The sequence below is a fragment of the Heteronotia binoei genome, chromosome 14 (genome assembly GCF_032191835.1).
Source record: "Heteronotia binoei isolate CCM8104 ecotype False Entrance Well chromosome 14, APGP_CSIRO_Hbin_v1, whole genome shotgun sequence".
Taxonomy (NCBI): Eukaryota; Metazoa; Chordata; class Lepidosauria; order Squamata; family Gekkonidae; genus Heteronotia; species Heteronotia binoei.
The window spans coordinates 32597260-32616866 of record NC_083236.1 but is presented as its reverse complement, the minus strand read 5'-3'; the positions used below and the strand labels follow the sequence as shown (position 1 = coordinate 32616866).

The 19607-nt window shown below is 42.8% G+C and overlaps 2 protein-coding genes across 3 annotated transcripts in view; both read left to right on the top strand.

The window, feature by feature from the left end:
* The window catches only part of RSPRY1 (ring finger and SPRY domain containing 1), a 41514-nt gene extending 37823 nt beyond the window's left edge, over positions 1-3691 (top strand). The window contains exons 14-15 of the mRNA XM_060253901.1: positions 749-853; positions 2000-3691. Of these exons, the coding sequence (XP_060109884.1) occupies positions 749-853; positions 2000-2096 (202 nt within the window). The 3' untranslated portion in view covers positions 2097-3691. The remainder of the gene's footprint in view (positions 1-748; positions 854-1999) is intronic.
* A 3171-nt stretch (positions 3692-6862) lies between these two features.
* Positions 6863-19133, top strand: ARL2BP (ADP ribosylation factor like GTPase 2 binding protein). 2 transcript variants are annotated; one of them, XM_060253926.1, is made up of 7 exons: positions 6863-7157; positions 9699-9750; positions 11613-11674; positions 12353-12459; positions 13946-14031; positions 15266-15362; positions 16543-19133. In XM_060253926.1, exons 2-7 carry the CDS (start codon positions 9713-9715, stop codon positions 16639-16641), a joined length of 489 nt encoding a protein of 162 aa, XP_060109909.1. In that variant the 5' UTR covers positions 6863-7157; positions 9699-9712; the 3' UTR covers positions 16642-19133. The 2 variants fall into 2 exon arrangements, with proteins under 2 accessions (XP_060109909.1, XP_060109908.1); XM_060253925.1 differs by having other exon boundaries at positions 6863-7173.
* The last annotated feature ends 474 nt before the right edge of the window (positions 19134-19607 follow it).

Sequence of the window (19607 nt, the reverse complement as noted above, 5' to 3'; positions counted from 1 at the left end):
ATGAAACTGAAAAGCAAAAAGCTCAAGCCTTGTAGAGTTTGACATTTTTTGTGTGTGATTAGTACAGCAGATGCTGTGACACCTTTGCAGGTTCAAAGCCTGCAGTGTCGCCCAGTGCAGTTTGTCACATGAAGCTAACCAGTTACCCTCTGGATTGTTTTCGGAATTTTTGGGATGTAAAGCAGGGAGGTTATAAGAAATTAAAGACTGCCTACAATTCCAGGAGGTGGTTTTGATGTTTGCAGATTCTGTAATTCTGATCAGGCACATGAGCTGTGCACACATTTAATTTTTCATAATTTTCCAGCTTCCACATTTCATGTTTTTCAAATAACACAAATATTATGGAAATATATTATTGGAACTATATTCAAATATCAAGTAAACCTCAACCAGAAGCAAAAGGAGGTGATACAGGGGTTCTTTCCTCTTCAGATTTCTTCTCTTGGCCATGAGGGCTGGCAGTTTTCTACCCTGACAATGTTCAATCTGTGAAATGAGAACTTTCAGATCTTCCTGCTTTCATATTTGTGCCAGGTGTCCCATTGTGCCCTTGCACAGTACACCTGCAGGACCTTCATACAGCAGTGGTCTGTAATTAAGGTCCTTCATGGCCATGACTACAGACAGTTATAAGAAATTCATAAAACTGAAATGCATTTCACAATAAGCTGGTGATTTCCATTTGCAATTCAATATGATCCTGAAAATGCTGCATTCACATGGGATGATGTTTTCTCATTTTCAGACATAGACGCCTGGCCTTGTTAAAGCAAGTTAGCATCCAAGAAAATTGCTGCACTCTTTGCTGCGATGAAATAGCAGACACAGAACTCAGGCCGTGTGGGCACAGGTTAGTTGTTCTGTTTTTTTTTTACAGCCCTCCAATTATCAACTCTCCATTCTGCCATGGACGCTCACAGGGTGACCTTGGGCCAGTCACACACACTCAGCCTAACATACCTCACAGGGTGGTTGTGAGGATAAATGGAGAATGATGTAAGCTGCTTTGGGTCTCCATTGAGGAGAAAGGCCAGGTATAAATGAAATGAAAGTATGATGCAGTTTCCTTTAAAGGACCTTGAAAACTATGTGTGCCCCAAGATAAGATGGGAGATTTCTGTAGTAATGGGGTAGACTAAACATTGCTAAGGTTGTCAAAGGCAACCATGGCCCCCCCCCAACAAAGATTCTGTCTGAACCCCTCAGAATTGTCATATTAATCAGCCTCAGCCCTGCAGGCTGCATATGGGGAATCACATTTTGCATTTTCCACTTGGCTGCTTTAAAGAAGAAAAAATTCTCCAAGTATTTTTTTTAAATTTCTTTCAAAAAGAAAAAAAGAACAAGGGGAAAAAATTAAAATCCAGTAACTAAATAAGGGGGGTTTTTTAAGGGGGAGGGGAGAATATATACATGAAGAGAAAAATATAACAAATGGCAACAGATCCACATATAAGTTTCTAAAAATGGTTTCTAAATATCTATAAATAAGTCCATACACAATTGCTATCTACGTGCCATCCTTTCTCCAAGTAATAAATCTTTCCCTGGCTATACTAGTTGTGTCGGGAGGGGAAAGAATATGGTGAAGGTAAGGTAGCCTTTTTTTTTTTACATCCCCCACTTGCAGTCTGAAGTGGCACAGTCCATTCTGTAATCTCATTTCTACCTTATCAGCTATATACAGATGAAACTTACAGTTATGACTGTAAAGATGGTTTTTGCTTATTCAGAGGTGTTCAGCATCAAATGAGCATCATACACTGCTGTAGACTCCCAGATCAATGTTCCCATGAAATTTAATACTCTTTTTTAAGAGAAAAAGAAAAAATGTCTAAACTTTTAGTTAGTGCAAGATTTTAAGAATTCTTGTAATCTGGGTTGATAAAAGATATCTTTTCTGAAGCTCCTGAAGAGTTCTGTATAAATCAAAAACTTGTATATGAGTACATCAACTAGAGTTGTCTTAATCATCTTTCTCATTCTAATTCCTTAGTGATCTGTGCATGGAGTGTGCCTTGCAACTAGAGACCTGCCCCTTGTGTCGACAGGAAATACAGACCCGAGTTCGACAGATCGCTCACATTTCATGACACGTGGGAAAAAAATCTCATGGATTTTGCCTCTAATCCATTCCATCCAGTGCCAGAGGGGGGAGAAGGGCATCTTGAGCCAGTCAGTAGACCTGCTGAACGTCCAGCCGTGCCCTGGTTTCCATACTGGACAAGAGCCTTTTCTCTCCTAGGATCTGTGAAAGTGACTCCACTGCCTCAGAGCTGTGGAATCTTCTTTTAACAGCAATGAAAGTTGTATGGGCAACACAGAGTTACCTGTTTGGTTTGTCTGTAGCCAAGACTGCTGGAGTCTCCTTTTCTTTCCCTCACTACCCCCACCCCTTTCCTTCCTCCATCTTTCCCTGCTCCTTCCGCTTGCAGTTCACACGCTGAAGATTTTGCACTGGAAATGTTATGGTTCATGATACCCCTAAATTGGGGACATATCCATCTCTCAGACCTTTTTTTAAAATTTTGGCAGCCATCATGCACATGAAACAAAATACCAATATTTCCTGGTCAATGTAGCTTCCTGCTGGTCAGAGAGACCCTCTGTACTTTTTGGACTGTTGACATGAAAACATTCAAAGACTTGAAATCTACATGAAGAAACTGATTTTGTACAGAAGGTGCAGAGACTATAGAAGAATCCAAATTTTTTTGATAACTCAGTGATTCCAAAGAACATTGATCCTTTTGGTTTTTTTAACTACAGAAACTTGGTGGTTATTTTCATTTGTTGTGTTTCTAATTACTTCAGTATCTACATTTTTGTGAAAACAAAATTTCAGAAGGAATCCTTAACAATAATCACAGTGCTGGACTGGAGAGTTTGTTATTTTGGGTGTTTTAAGGTACCATCTGTCATTGCTTTTTTTAAAAAAAAAATATTCTTGCAGGTTCTGTACATTTAAAAAATACTGAGGTATAGATCTCAAGATCTGGAAAGAATACAGAGCAAATGTGTTGATATCATTTTGAAAGAAAATACATGTTTGAATAGCAAAGTCAGCCTAGGTTTGTTAAATTGCAGGGTTTTTTAAGGAGACTCTTAAACCCATGACCGTTTTATTTTTACTAAGTTTGTGGCCACATACCATGCATTCATACTCAGGCTTTTCCATGAGCTTGTGAAATGGCAGGGCTTTAAAAGTGCAACAAAGAAGTCCCAAGAAATTCATACAGTTGTATATTTATGTGTGGTTTGGTACAGGCCTTCAGTCGGGAAGCAGAAAAAGGCATTTCAATTTCATAAGCATCTTGGCTTCTTAATTATTCAAACAAAAGTATGGTTCTAGCCCATATGACTGTGAAAATGTACTTCATAGCACATGCACATAGTGCTTAATGAGGTCTCAGAAGCCAGAGAGGTAGCTTAAAACGTGTGCCTGGGATTGGGGATTTGGTGCCCTGCATATCTCTTTGCCCCTCATCACTCTCCCCAGTTAGGAGAAATTAAGCAAATTTCCTTGATTCAGGGGGTGGGGTGAAATTCAGTATTTCTTGCTGCACTTAAAACAAAATTAAACTTTGTAGAGAGAGTGCACAGCCTTAGATCTGGTCCTTCTCAGTTTCAATTCAGTTTTACACTTCTGTCCCAAATACATTTGCTTTGAAATAAGTTTTAAATTTTATTTTTGTCTGTGTTGGCTTCTTCCTTTACAACCACCGAGCAGAAAATTCTGCAGATAGTTGTGTCTTCTGCTGTGTACCCCTGCACTTGTACTTTCCCCACTATTTTGAAAATGAATATTTTTAACAGTTTATGATAGGAACATGGATATTTGCTGTGGAGGTGGAGTATAAAAAACTCCCACTGGGTGAGCTTCAAGTGGATTCTCTTCCACCTTCCCCCCACCCCTCAAAAGTTGCTGTGACAGCACTGGCAAAAAGAAGCAAAAGGTGGGCTATCTGTATCTTTGCCGTGGATCATTTCAAAAGGGCCTCCTCTACCTTTTTTCTTCTGAAAGAGCACCAGGAACAGCTCTCATGTCCCAAAATTGCCTGCCCTGCTCTTGCCACGCCCACCATTACCCCTGTCTTTCTGAACACAAGGTTTGCCTTCTGATGACGGACACAGATGAAGATGATTGAACGGTGCTGAGTTAGAACCCATTGATATATTTGCATACCGAGGACCCCTTTGCATGGGGAAGGAGGGAAGTGCCACCAGTAGGGGAAGGGTAATGTCCAACCTGCTGCTCTTGGATGTGCCCATTTAAAGCTCTTGCTTCCAAGGAGGAACCTTGATACTGCTGCAGCATGACTGATCTAGACATTTGTAAGGGTTGCAGTGACCAAAGTTGGGACCAAAGTTCCTGCAATTAAGAGCTATCAGCTGAAAAGCAGTATGCACCATAAAAGCATGCTGAAGTGCTTTGGGAATGCCTAGTGAATTCAGTGCATAACCCTTTCTTGTCTGGTATTAGTCTGAACTCCAGAGGGTGCTTTCCCAGGGCTTGCTGAATATTCCTTGTGTCTAGGAGCCAAGAACTTTCACTCTCTTTCCCAGGAAAATGGGAGGCTTGTGTGGTTTGAAAGTGTTGTTGCATGGGATCCAGGCCACATTCTTTCCACTCAGAAAGTCAGCCTTTGCACTTTATAGATGTAGGTAGTGTGTTCTGTCCAACATCGAGAAAGTTTTTTCACATAAGATCTTTGCCTCCCAAACTCAAGCCATTTGTCTTGTCTCCAAATATACCTTTTCATCTGCATGCAGTGCCTTGGCACAAGTTTGCTTACAATCATAAAATCAGCAAGAGTGCAATGTTAAGGCCAGATTTCGAAGGGTACAATTCTAATGTTTGATGCAGTACTGTTGATCTGCTATGGAGCCATAAAATCTCAGGTCTCCCTCTATTTTCCTTTGATTCTGAGTCTGGTTGGCAGAAATCCTGAAAGGTAATATGATGTCTCACTGCTCATGCAGCATGTCTACATGTACCAGAGTGTTTTGCAGGCATACGTAAAATGAATATCTGAAGCTGCTGTGTAAATAATGACCAGTGCTCCATCTTCCCTAGTATTCGTTACTCTGATGAGTAGCAACTCTCCATAGTCCCTTGCAAATAAAAGTTGTTTCTGATCCTTTCTTATGATGCATCAGCTGGAAATGACGGACTGAACCTTGTTCATGAAAGCATGTGCTGTACTACCACTGAGCTGCAGCCCTCCTAGAGAGCCAGTGTGGTATAGTGGTTAATTTGGAGAATCAGGTTTAATTCCCCGCTCCAGACGAGGCCTGCTGGGTGACCTTGAGCTAGTCACAGTTCTCTCAGCCCCTCCCCTACCTCACAAGGTGCCTGTTGTGGGGAGAAGGGAACAGAATTGTAAGCTGCTTTTGAGATTCCTCAGCATAGAGGGGAAAAATAACTCTTCCTAAATAGAATCATTATTTTATCAAATCTTTAAACTTTAAAAAAAATCTGCAAGCAGATGAGATTTTTTTAGCCACAATAGGGAGGGAACAGCTGTTTACAGGCATGAGCAACAGCAATCCCAAGACTTCCTATAATAAAAGCAGACTTGGCCTACAAGAAGAGAGTTGCTGATCTGGCTGTGCTCTCTGTGGCTACTCAACAGGTTACCTAGCGGAAGAGACACCGAAAGCTTAAAAGGCTAATATACGGTAAATGCGAGTTTTCAGTTTTGTCATGTAGCCAGTAGAACAGCCTGGGTAATCATTAATAACTGCTTAATGAGCCAATCCTAATTATTGCTTACGCTGAATGAAATCCTGGTGAGATGCATGGGGTTTAATCAGAAGTAAGCAAGCCCATGATTCCACAAAATAATTTGTAGCTGTTTGGTGAGTCCACCAGGATGTCTCCCCCCCCCCCCCCCGTCTGCTCTTTCACCATGAGACTACAACTGGCTTTCTGTATGTGGGGCTGAGGCTGCGCATAGGAGATCTGAGGAAGCAGAATAACCATAGCAAACTGTAGATCACATTTCGGGAAGCCTCTGAAAACCACTCTCCAAATAGCAAAACTGCACTTGGAAATCAAAGGAGCAGGACGTCCTTTGCTAGCTTTCTAGTTTGCTGGATGGTGTTTTTGGGGGGGGGGGGGGGTTTACCCTGAAGGAAATCCAAAGCTTCAATCTACCACCTGCATCCTACCATTCTCACACTGCATGTGTGAACAAGAGTTTAACACATCCCGTGGTGCCATCTTGAAACGGGCAAAGCCTGGGTCCTGCTACCAAGCAATTGTTGCGGGCTCTATAGAGCAAAGTAGAAGTCCATTAGTACCTTTAAGACCAACAAAGTTTTATTCAGAATGTAAACTTTCGTATATTTCATCAGACATTGTGAATAAAACTTTGTTGGTCTTAAAAGGTGCTACTGGACTCCTACTTTGTTCTATTGCTTCAGACCAGGGATGGGCAAACAGCGGCTCCGGAGCCACACGTGGCTCTTTCGCACATCTTGTGCGACTCTCGGAGCCTCCACCACATTGTTGGCCAGCTTGGAGTAGGCATTTGTCTCTCTAAATCAGTTCTCCGAGCCAAGCCAGCCACTGGTTTGGGGCATGCATTTAAAGTTACTTTCTTTCCACCTCTCTCCCCCATCAGCTTTCATTCCTGCCTGCCTTCCCTACCTGCCTTGTGGCTCTCAAACATCTGACAATCATGTCTTGCGGCTCTCAAACATCTGATGTTTATTCTATGTGACTCTTATGTTAAGCGAGTTTGGTCACCCCTCCTTCAAACCAACACACCAGCCCACCTGGATCTATTTGTAGGCTCTTTAGATAGCCCCGCCCACCCCCCCTTATATATCCCGGCCAGCGGAATATCACCGCATGGTCAATCAGCAAGGGAAAGCATCACAGACCGGTCTGTTTTATTGACGCTGTCTTTCCATGGCTCATTGGACAGAAAAAGAAAGTTCCCCCTCAGCCCTCTTTCTGATTGGCGCTTTTCTTTTGACTCCTATTGGTCACACCATGCGGGACAAAAGTGGCGGAACTGGTCGTTTCCAAGGCAACCGGAGGAGGACGGAAACGGCGCCCTGTAACGGCTTTTATGAGGGAAGTTGTGGCCTTGCTCCCCTCGTTTGATCTGCGGAGCAAGCCGGCGGCGCTGCCTGGAGGGCGGGTATGAGCTTGCATTGGTAAGGGAGGGTTTGGGGGATATGGACGTGACTCGGGGGGCTCTTCTGCCCTGTAGCTATAGCGACAGAAGCGAAGCTTGTCTGGATTAGGCCAAGGGCCTATCTCTCCAAAGTCCGATTTCGATTGGTAGTTAAGCAGATTCCCCTAAGGATCCCACGAGCCAAGGTATGAAGGTTGCCGTCCTCTCCGCCCCCGTTGCCCAAAGGGCCTGTTCACAGGTATACTGCCTCTATACATGGCGGCTCCATTCCCGTTTCTTCTCGCTTGCAGCCCCATAATAACCGATTCTATTATGATTTTATCAGTTCTTGATTGTTTTATTATTGCATATTTGATGTACTCCACCCTGAGCCCCCATGGGTGGAATATAAATAAACTAATAATAATTCCAAAGGGTTGGTGGCCTTGTTAGTTTGTTGCGGTCAAGGTTCAGAGGAGTCGTGGCGCGCTAAAGACTAACGAGAAATATGCCACAGATTTGGGAAGCGAGGCTGATAGGTTAGGCATGAAGGCAGTAGTAGCCTTCGCCTGGTGTTACCCCATGGTAATATTTCTCGAGAGGTATGCTGCTTCTCTATGAGAAGACTGTTTTGAGATATATCTTCCCTAGCAGGCACATGGGAGCTGACTGTGTAATTCAGTATCCTGTTTCTACCTGTGGTGAAACAAATTCCCAAACAGGGCATGAAGTCACTGGCCCTCCACTGGTGCCTCTTCCCTCTCATCCCTGGCACTGAGAAGTGAAGTGTCAATATAAATTTATGGAGGAGGCTTGGTCTCATCCTCTTCTCCCTTCCCAGCCCAGTCAGAATCCAGTTTCCTCTTGTAAAATGCTTGTTATGGACCATTAGAGGACTCTCACATCTTCCTGACACAAGGTTTATATGATATGCAGCGAATTATGTGGGCCTTTCCTCCAGAATCAGAAATGGCTGGTGCTCGCACAGGGGATCTTTCCTTCTTCCTTCAGTTATATGAGAGGCAGACCTTATTTTGCTGCTTTTCTGCATATGAAAGGAAAGAGTGAGGTAGGCAGGGCTCATTTCTTGCCAGACTTAGCAGTCCTGGCACATGTTTTCAGTACTATCTATAGAATATATCAGGGTGGCTAATGGCAGCTCTCCAGATGTTTTTTTGCCTACAACTCCCATCAGCCCCAGCTATTGGCCATGCTGGCTGGGGCTGATGGGAGTTGTAGGCAAAAAACATCTGGAGAGCTACCATTGGCCACCCCTGGAATATATGACTGGTTGAAAGCACCACTTATCAGATGCAGCAGTTTGAGGAATCCAAAGTCAAATCATCTGTTTTAAGCCCAGTATCAGGTGCTAAAAAGCCCTTTTCCTGTTGTGCAACCCTATTCATTATTATGGGGAAACAAGAACAGAACAGTAATCTAATTAACTTTGTTTACTAATCAGTTGAGAGTCTGTAAAAAGACATTCTATCTTCTTTTCCTTGTTTAATCAAAATATGGTACCAATTTGTAGTGAAATATAAAACTGTGAAAGGTCTCTGTCAGTTAATTCCATCATTAACACGCTGGTTAGAACAGCAGTTTTTTAAAAAAAACATACATCAGTGTTGTCTTTAATTACTCCTGTCCTGTGCAAGGATCACTAAAAGAAATCATATAGTCATCTGATTTCCCAAGTCACACAGCTCTACACCAGGTTCATTTAGCATTCTTACTAATTTATATATAAAATATAAAAATCTAGAAACCTGGTAATCAAACAACCTCACCCTACTAGAATAAAACTCTTCATCCTCCTGCCACAATCAGTCTTTCAGTTACTAACAACCCCTCCCTCTCCAACATAACACCGAGCAGATGTCACAATTAACCACAAGTTCAGTGTTAGCCATTTCTACATAACGAGATAAAGTCCCATTTATACCAATGCTATAAATACTAACTGCCTCATACAACTCTTATCACTCCAGGAACTGATAGGGTCTTGTGGGTTAAAATGAATACTAAATAGCTAAGTAAAATAGCAAAGCAGAGCACAGACAAAACACAACCCAGGAAGTCCCTTAGTCTTTCCCTCCCTTCCAAATCTAAATAGAAACCCCATTAAATTTAAAGATTAGAAAGATAAGCTGCCAGAAAAGAGAGAACAGAGATAATAAAAAGCTACATGAGCAGAGTGCAGCAGCATCTTGCTCCCTTCAAAGCAGAACCAGAAGCTCCAAGAACTACACCAGATCCAAGCCAGATCGAAGTCTTTCAGATCAGCTGGTCCTCTTAACTGTAGATGCTAGGGTTTGAACATGAGACCCCCCTCCCCCCACCTGCAAAGCTGTTGATCTTCAAGAAGTCTGCAGCCCACACTTGGGTACTGTGCCTCAGCAGGGTCTGTCTTGGAGTTCCCCCGCAAACTGCTGTTGGGAGTTCCTGACATCAGACTTCCAGATCAGCCACATTGCTTGCTGATAGCCTTGAGCCCTGGGCATTGAAAGAAGGGTGACTGACATCCACTGTCAAGTCAAGGTGTTTATACTTTTGTTTGCCAAACAGGTGACAAAGCAGCAATGGAGACTTTAGAAGAAGAAAACTTTGGTGTATCCATGTAAGTCTGTTGCTGAAATTGCTTTTACAAGTTTAGTCAAGAAAAGAAAAGACAAGGGGTGACATAATTCCCGTAACATTCAAACATTCAAAAGTTAGGATTAATTCATACATTACAAAATCCTTATGTTCCTGTGTGTTCTGTGTATTGGGAGTTTTGTGCTTGGAATTCAATTCACAGTCATGCATGGGCCTGATTCATACTGTGAGGAGAGGCAGGATCTCTCCTGCCCACCCCCCACAGGAGGCCCTGTTGTCTCACCCTGAAAGAGCCTCAGAGGCCCCTATTTACCTGTTTTGGAAGTTGACATGTTGCGTATCAGTCCATGTAAGTTTCCCCAGCAGGGCAAATAGGGGTTCAAAGGGCCATTGCTGGTAGAGAAAATAGGGTGAGCAGGAGAGAGCACCCAGTCTCCTTACATTATGGAGGAATGGAGAGCTAAGGGCACACCACCTAGGGCTTTACAGTAAATATGTCAATATAATAAATACCTATAGTTCAGCAGTGTGTTGAATAAACGTCAGAGTGTCCACCTGCAGCAGATTGCCTTATTTCAGACAAAACCATTCTAGTTAGTTACAAGCAAATCTTATTTTGTTGCTGCTTTGCTGAATTTAAAAAAAAAAAGAGTAAGTGATTCAGGGCGCATCGTGCCAGGACAATCTGCACAATGGAAGCTTGCGTGATAGGTTTGGTTCTCTGGTGTGCAGTAAGCAGTAATGGGCCCTGATGGAGAAGAGATTCAGCTCAGTTCCGTGATGGCCAGGTTTATCTCAGCTCCCCAGTCACCCTGCCATACCTTCCAGTAGCAGTGGCCAAGCTGATTTTAAGTATGTTTGGGGTTGTGAGTAGTCAGTAAGGCAAAGCTAACAAAGAATGGTGCTGGATTACATGCTACTATTGCAGAGGAAATCTGAGGAAGCAGAATAGGAATCTTGACATAATTCCTGCTACTCCCCCCCTTCTCATTCAAAGATTCACACCAATGCTTTTTTTCACAACACAAAAAAATGAGCTTATTGTTTCTTCTTTAAAAGGGTTCACTGCTTAGTGGTATGGTGGATAAGGCAGGGAATGTCACAAGTTATTGGTTATTTACAGCAAGGGGCAGCAGAACTCTGCTTTAAAAGTTAGTTTCATTGCAGCCCGCCCCCATTTTTACTGAACTAACGGGCTGTTTTCTGCAGATAGTGAAAGAATGATTTCATTTTGAACTACTCCTTAAATCCAAGAATCTCAGTCTAGCGCAATAGAGTTGCCTTGTTTCATGGGATATTTCAGTCCTCTCACAAGTCCCTGACCTAGTATTTCCCTAAGATAATATAGAACATCTGCTTTGTTCCTGCTTCTTTATCGTTCCTGGGCCCTATGCACCTGCACTAAAGATTTTTGTGTTTCTTTTCTTTCACAGGGCAAAGGCTAACTAAGTAATCTCCTGGTAGCTCTCCCTGTTTCCCTGTTGCTTCCCAAACCCTATCTGAGACAATGGCAGACCTACCCTCCACTTAACTTTCCTCCTCCATCCCAGGGGTTCTGCAGCCTGCCATTGGCTGATACCTCTTAGTATCTGCCTTCTTCCCTTGTAGGCAGGAATTTGCTGGGATGCATGTAGGGCAGAACTAGAGGCTGTCTGTCTGGTTCTGATCTCGCCTCAGCAACAAACTCACTTGGTGGCCATTGGCAGCTCTGTCTTGATTGCAATCCCCCACATCTATGAAATGGGAATAGTACTGACTTTCCTTGCAAAGATGTCATATAGGTTACTGAGATAATGCCACTTATCACTGTGAGGTGTGCCCTGGATTTATGTGCATTTTGCATCCCAGAATAGCCTTGATCTAATTTGTTCTTACCCCGTTTAGTTCTTCCCCTTCAGATGCAGAATTTGATGCTGTTGTTGGGTATTTGGAAGACATTATAATGGGTGAGTTTTGCTTTAGGTGGTTCCGTCAAATTGGGCGCGGTCTCATGAACACATGAAGCTACCTTCTCTAAATCAGGCCTTTGGTGGAACAGCCTTGCTGTGACCTGCAGGCCCTATTCCACCATACCACCCAACCCCTGGAGGGACTTTTCTCTGTCTGTTCAACCACCACCATGACTTGACTTGCAGGGGGGCCAGACTGTCTGTTATAAGGCCATTGATCCTTCTGTTCCTATCTTGTCTACTCATACTGGCAGCAGCTCTCCAGGGACACAGGTAGAGGTCTTTCCCATCACCTACATCCTGGTTCTTTTAACTGAATGTGCCAGGGGTTGAACTGAGGCCTTTTGCATGCCAAGCACATGCTCTGCCACTGAACCACAGGCCTTCCCTATGGCTAGCTGCTTTCCCTGGGGGAAGCTGCCCAAGGGCTTCATCATGCCCAGCCTTTTCTGCACCACTTCTCATGCTGGAGGAGGTTTGGCTGGCTATGTAATGAAAGCTGCCTTGGCAGCCAGCATGCCTGGATGATGCCTCCCAGCCAGCTGCAGCTGTGCTGTTATCATAGCTGACTCAGGGACATGGCGTACTGGGCTTCATGCTGAAAACAGTACCACTACTGTCTTCAGACTCAATGGTCACCCTGACTAATTTTAGGTAATTGCTTTGTGATTTCAGACCAGGACTTTCAGCTCATACAAAGAAACTTTATGGATAAGTACTATCAAGAGTTTGATGATACGGAGGAAAATAAGCTTATCTACACTCCTATTTTTAATGAATATGTAAGTGTGTCTCCTTTGAATTGTTCATACATTTTGCACAGATTGACAGATTTGCGGTTGGGTCCCACAGATCCATGCTATGAGTGGAGACGCTTTTCCCTAGTGGAAAGGACCTTCTGACGTAAGAGACGGCTTCTAGCCTTGAGGGGACAGTTCCTTCTAACAGAGGAAAATGCCTCCTTTGGTGAAGCTGTCTTTTTGCGCATATACCAGAAATTTGCTTCTGGGATTTGCAGCAGTGGAAAGGCTAATGCATTTAAGACCAGAGATTCGTGGAGTTAAACCCACATCAGGCAAGTGAAGAAGTGAGCTCTGACTCCTTGTTAGAGTGACACACAAGGCTGTTTGCTGTTTTTGTTGCCACCAGATCAGCCTGGTTTACCATTGTGCCTCTAACAGCCACCTGATATGCAGGCAAGCCAGTCTTTTCACAGCATCTATGAGAGTGCTCCTGCAGGCTTGCTTTGATGCTGGTCAGTGGGCTCTTTCAGGTGCAGGTGCGGGGCCTTTTCTGAAAATGAGCAGTTCTGGCAGCTACTGGAATGCTTATGTTCTTCTCTTGTTCTTATTATGAAACTGATGAGCAGTAGATTCAGGATGGACAAAAAGAAATACTTCTTTACGCTGAGATTGATTGAAATGTGGATTTCACTGCCAGAGGATGTAGTGATGGCCACAGGGATGCTTTAAAGGGGGTTAGACTGATGGAGGATAAGTCTCTCAGTGGCTAATAGTTATGGTGACTGAGGGGAACCTCCCGTTCAGAAACATTAAGCCTCTTAATGCCAGAACTAGGAGGCAACATCAGGGAAGGTCTCAGCCTCTGTGCCCTGTTGTTGGCCCTCCAGAGAAACTGGCTGGCCATTGTGTGGCACAGGATGCTGGACTACATGGGCCATTGGTATAATCCTGCAGGGTTCTTATATTCTTAACACTTCTGGCTTACAAGAGATGCTTTCTGTAGAGTGCAGCTTTTAGTTGAGTTCTGAAGGTCGATGTTTACTTTTAGAAAAAAAGTAATTGTAAAAATGTCTGTACTTTTCCTTCATGTGTAGTCTGAAAGGTTTGTATAACATGGCATTGAGCCAAAATTAAAAATAACGTGACAGAGGCTGAAAGCTTAATTAGAAAATACCAAGATCACTTCAAAAATATATTTCAAATGTTAATAGCAGAGCAGAGAGGAGCCAGATTTGAATAGTTCTGAGGCAATTCAAGCTTGCAAGATTCATGTTGTGGATCAATCATGATTAAGACCTGTGATCTTCATCTTGTCTGGGTCCTGTTTCTATTTCATTGTGGCAGTTCGACTGTTGACTGAAGTATGTATGGACCCCAAATCCTGGTCTGGGGATTAGAAGTCTATCAAACTTTGCTCCTTGCCTGTGCAGAGCATCACTTTGTGCCTCAAGCAATCTAATGGTAGCAAGACAAAGTTTTAGTCTGCTTTCTTTGGGTAAAAACCAGACTCTCTTTGTCTTTCTAGATCTGTTTAGTTGAGAAATATATTGAAGAGAAACTCTTGGACAGAATTCCTGGCTTCAGCATGTCAGCTTTCACCTTGTCACTGCAGTAAGTTGGATATATCCTTGGTGTTGGTTTGTTGTAAGTACGGTGTTTCCTTCACCCCTCTGTGCTTAAGAAGCCTTTAGATCACAGTTCTCGTTGAGCCCTGCCTACTTGAGGGAGGAGTATCTCTGCCTACAGGAACCTCCCATGTTATAAAATCACCCATGATGAGGCTGTGAGACAATCAGAACAGGACTTTGCCCGTAGTGGTCCTCTTCATGGGGAATCACCTTAGGAAGCTCATTAAACATCCCACTTTGTTTTCAGTCAGGCACTTTCTGTTTATGAATGCTAATGCTTCTCAGATACTCTGTTTTGTTTCTTCCATGTTTAAAATGTTTGTGGTTTTATTTTATACCTTGTACATTGCAGTGCCAGTTTCTAGAAGGGTGATCCCAAAGTCTGGAGGATAAATGTCCTTTTTAGGAAAGGATTTTTTTTTCCAAAAGGAAAAATTTGCTCTCCCAGGATTCATCTTGCATGCTATGCCTTAGGCTGAAGCATTTATGACATGCAGAAGGGAACTGGCAAACAAACTTAGGTGTCATGCTTCACTGCAGGGTTATACTCAGATGGCCCTGCTTTGGAGGTAAAGTGCCCCTGCAAGCCCTAGAACATTTTTGGAACTTAAATAATAGTGCTGATAATTCTGAAATATTAAAAAAGGCAGTCTTCTGCCAGATGGTCATTCTGGTGCCTAGCAATCATAACCCAAACATGTTTGGCTGGCTCATCCAGTACTGTATTCCCCCCTCCCCCGATCTACTCATTCAGGATCCTGCTTGGGTCCATGATCCTGTGGCAAAACCTAATGTGTAATCCTATGCAGTTACCTCAGGCTAAGCCCATTTGGTTTTAGTTGGAGTAACTAAATTCTGTGATTTTGGCATTTTCCTAAACCCAGATTCTGTCACCACAGAAAGTGCCGTTATATCAAGGAGAAGTGGACCAATCCACAATACATTTATTAGATTGTTTTATGGGGGGAGATCCAGCGTGTTCACAGTTGATGCTGCATTATTCCTTTGGGATATTCCTATAGATTCTACATTTGTTGATTTTTGTTTTTCTCTCGATCGGTGTACAACCATTTTGACTGATACCCTGCCCTCACCTGTGTGGGGCTGCCCACAATGGATGAAGAGGGGTGCAGACAGGAGAAAGGCTTTGAATCCAAGCTGTGCCCTGGTGGAAGAGAAGTTTTTAAATAAGTAAAATCTAAATCTTTCTCTTGCAGGCAACACAAGGATGAAATAGCAGGAGACATTTTTGACATGCTTCTTACATTTACTGACTTTCTGGCATTTAAAGAAATGTTCCTGGATTACAGAGCTGTGAGTACTCCAGCACTTGGGAGACATGCTGTCTGAACATAATAAACTGCCTTAGACAGAGCGTAAATCCATAACCTGCCCAGCAGCAGCTTTCTGGAGCCTCAGGTAGAGAGAGGTCTTTCCTAGAACCTTCCACCTGAGCTGCTTCTAACAGAAGCTGCCAGAGATTGACTTGGGATCTCCTGCATGCAAAGCAAGCACTCCATCACCAAGCAATAGCTCCTTTTCTGCTCCCACATTGTGAAACCCAGAACCCTATTTTTAAATCCACAATTGGATCCAAAATTAGCCGATTTAGCATTTTCCCCACACTAAGATAGCTGCAAATATGAAGTAGTTGGTGTCTAGTGTTTGAGACTAGTCCTAACCCACCAGCTGCAGATGTGTGTTTTCCTGAAAAGCAACTTGCACAGTATCTTAGGATGAGGCTTCCAGCTGCTGTCACTCCTAATATCCTCTCAGCAGGGGTGTGCAATTTTTTTAAAAATTCAGTATTTTTTTATTCACATCTGTTGGACCTGGAAAAAATTCAATTCAGGTCTGTTGGCCCCAGAAAAGACCCCACAGGGTCAGGACAGGAGGCTGAGGTGGGGAGCAAAAGCATGCAGCATCTCTGGGCTCAGATTGGCATAACTGCATAGGAGACTGCATTTTTGGTGTTAACTAGGCATCTGTAAATTCAGCCGACAGTGAATTTATCTGCTTACCTATTATGGACCACGTGTGGGTTTCATGCTAGAATCTTATTCAGAAAATTTGGAAGGCAGGGGACTGGGAATTCAGTAAAATGGACACCAAATTGCCGTCTTTCTAAATATTCAGAAGTATCATGTGTATCTAAAACCAGCTTTTTGTCTAGATAACCAGCACTTAAAATGACACCAGATCCCACAGGTTCATCACGCCCTCTGAAAAATCTGAAGCTTGAAGGGATTTCATTCTGTTTCTTCAATCACTCATGGTTGCAATTCTGCATCCATAACAGCTAAAATCATATATTTTCACAGAATGTTAACATTCAGATTCCACTACATGCAGCAGGTTCCATGTAGAATTCCTTCTCCCCTAAGTTCTAGCAGATAAAAGTATTCATTTTGATTAAAGTTCCTTTTCCAGCAAGAGCATTTCAAAATGCCACAAAACTGAAGTTTTCTATATTTGCTGTCTCTTCTGCCTCCAGGAAAAAGAAGGCCGGGGTCTCGACTTGAGTGGTGGATTTGTGGTGACACCTTTGAGCAAATCTTCTGTATCTCCTTCACAGAACAGCCTGCGCCACTAGCTGTAACCTCCAGGAAAGACTGATTTAGCTTGGGACTGTGGGACCACAGAAGGCAGCAACTGAGACAAAAACATTGCCCCAAGTTGTTGAAGCACCTTCCATCTTGGCAGGCCTGGTTTTCTCAGCCACTTGTTTGTATGGATGTTTGTTTCTGCATGATCAGGAACTAGAATAACTCTGTCCTGGTTAGAACAATAGTCTTGTAGCTCTCAGATTTGCTCTGTATAAACCAAATTGGATTTTTACCGATGATCTGCTGGAAGGTAGCTGGCTTTCATCAGGTGCTTCTCCATCATGGGCCAAGAGGAACAGAAAGGGCATCCTGAACCTGTTGTGGGTTGGATGATTCAAACTGCACGTCCCTGGCGAGTTCTAAGAACTGCAGCTGCTCTGGCAAAAGCATAATTGCAAATGCCAAATTTTGACTTTTAACAAAAAGTATGTATGTTTGGCACGAATATATATATATATAGAGAGAGAGATGTATATATAGCATGAAGTTGTTACCTGTTTTATTTGATAGTGTGGATGTGTGTGATTCCCATTAATTGTCCTGTTACTTTAGAACTCTCACCTATGCTTCAAAAGTAACCATGTTTTTGAAATGCAGTATTTTTCCCCTCTGTCCTCAGAAGTCTCATACCACATTTTTTTACTACTTACGGTATATGTGTTAGCAAGGGCCACATTTGCATGCTGCAACCACTAAGGGCAGGTGTGTGCTGTGCTACAACTTTAAACTGGTTCAAACACCAGGGAAGGGAGCTGGGTTTTTCATAAGACTACAGTTCCGCAGGTTCCATAGGGAAAGGTTATGAAAGTTCATCCCAGTGCAAGTTTGTTGTCTAGATATCTCTCTGTGCTACATTGAAACTCCTGGCTTCTTCAGCTCAGAGCAATTGTAGGAATTTGTGAGTGATGGATCCCAGACTCCAGAAGATTTTGATCCCTTCTAAAACTTCTAAGATTTCATTTGCAAAATGATGGCAACTAAGCTTGTTTTAAACTGGGTGAGATCTGTTGGAAGAATGATTAGATAAATGAACTGAGTTTTCACATTTTTATGAGTGTTGGATTTCCTGAGATTCCAAAAAAAAAGAGAAAAGAAACTCACATGGAGAATTTTCTGTTTGGGGCTGTATCTTTGCTGAATATCTGGGGAACCTGGCCCATACTCCAATGGAAACAGGATTTTTATCAGGGCCTTGCTTTCTGTGTCAGTGGCTGAACCAAGTCAAGCACTTGTGACTTGTAGTATTGAATTAGACATACTCCTTAGCACCTGCCTACCTCACCAGGGGTCTATGGAGCACCTGCTGAAGCAGATAAGCTGCCACCATTTTGAATTGTGCCATGCAGCATACTAAGAAATTTAAAAGCCCAAGATCCTAGTGGTTAAAATCTTGCACATGTGGCTTGCCTTTATTCTAGACTGACTTCATTCAGTGTGTGGCAATATAGTGGTACTATGTAACCTTTCCATATGCTTATGCCTGCCACTTCTGACCTGAAGAAGGTTGGGTTTTTTCCCCAAAAAGGTATAATGGGGATGAGGCCAAAACTATAAACATCTGTGTTAAATTTACCAGTGGAGTCTTCCAGCAACAACAAAAAATTATATATATATTTCTTAGGTAGTAGCTGGGGCACGGGTTTAGTCCCAAACATCTTGTGTTTTGGATCTGTAGTACAGATACAATCCAAAACAGCATCTGTCTAGCAAATGTGGCTTGTATTCTGCTCGTATTGCAACGTTTCCCTTTCCTGGTTCAGTAAAGTTTTCCGGATTATCTGAAATGTGGTGCCTAATCCTGAGGCAAACCATACATGTCAAAAGAGACCAATTATAATCTTCATGTCACCCATTGATCATTCTTGCAGACTATGTACAAATGAGGTATCCTTTTAATTGAAGGTACTCTTGTATCAACAGGCCGCCTTTTAAAAGTTACAATAAGCAAGCAATTAGTTTTGAAAGAGTGCTAGCGACCTGTTATGTCGCCTAAGTACAGTATTTATGGGAGCAGTCAACATCCCCAAGAATCCTGACCTTCAGGGCTCCCACCCCTCTTTTCTCTGTTGGCACAAGTGCCAGTTTACTTTGAAAAACATTGTATTCATTACCCACCTGGCAGTAATGCTTTGAGGTACCTGAGGAATGGACTTGTCCTCTTTTTAATCACCCCACCCCCAACAGCTCAAGTGCATTGGGATGAATTTTGGTATGGGCTGAAAGCATTATCTGTAGTTTTAAAAACCGCATCCTTGGAGGGAGCACAAAAGAAACAGTGGGTATAGATTGCTAAGGATATACTGGCCATCGGGAATCTTGGTGTGGATGCTGGCATGACTTCTGTGGATCGTGTTCCAAGTCTGTAGTTTGTCGAAGTTAGCTTCTCATCCAGCAAAGAGCTGTGCTCTTAGCTAGGGAAACCACCTAGAGACACTAAAAATGTGTATTTGTTTGTGTTGGATTAAATAATTCAATTCAAGTTCAAGACATTCCTGTTGTCTGTTTGAATGCAGGATAGGGGGGACCAACCAAAACGCTGTATGGCCTGATCATTTGCATACCCTTTGATATTAACTTGTGAAACACAATTGATCTGCAATGAGGAAAGTAAAAGGTGTGAAACTTTTAATTGACCTTGAAAATTATTACCAGCAAAAGTGCATGCTTGACACTGGGTGGGGTGTTTATGTCCCAACTTCCTTATCATTTAGCCGAAGAGTGACACTAGCTGATTGTATCTGTTCCTGCTTTGCTGCCTATTCCTCCCTGTCCATTTAGCGTGTCTGAGCTCCTGGTCTTTCACCAGGTTGTATAGAATTTTTGCATGTGAAGTCTGCAATGCTAAAAAGCTGTACTTGCTGTGAATCTTCCTTTAGGAAAAAGTACATAAGCCTATCTCCTCCTGCAGAGTCTAGTAGACGGTGGAATCTAATAGCCATGTTTCTTTGCAGAC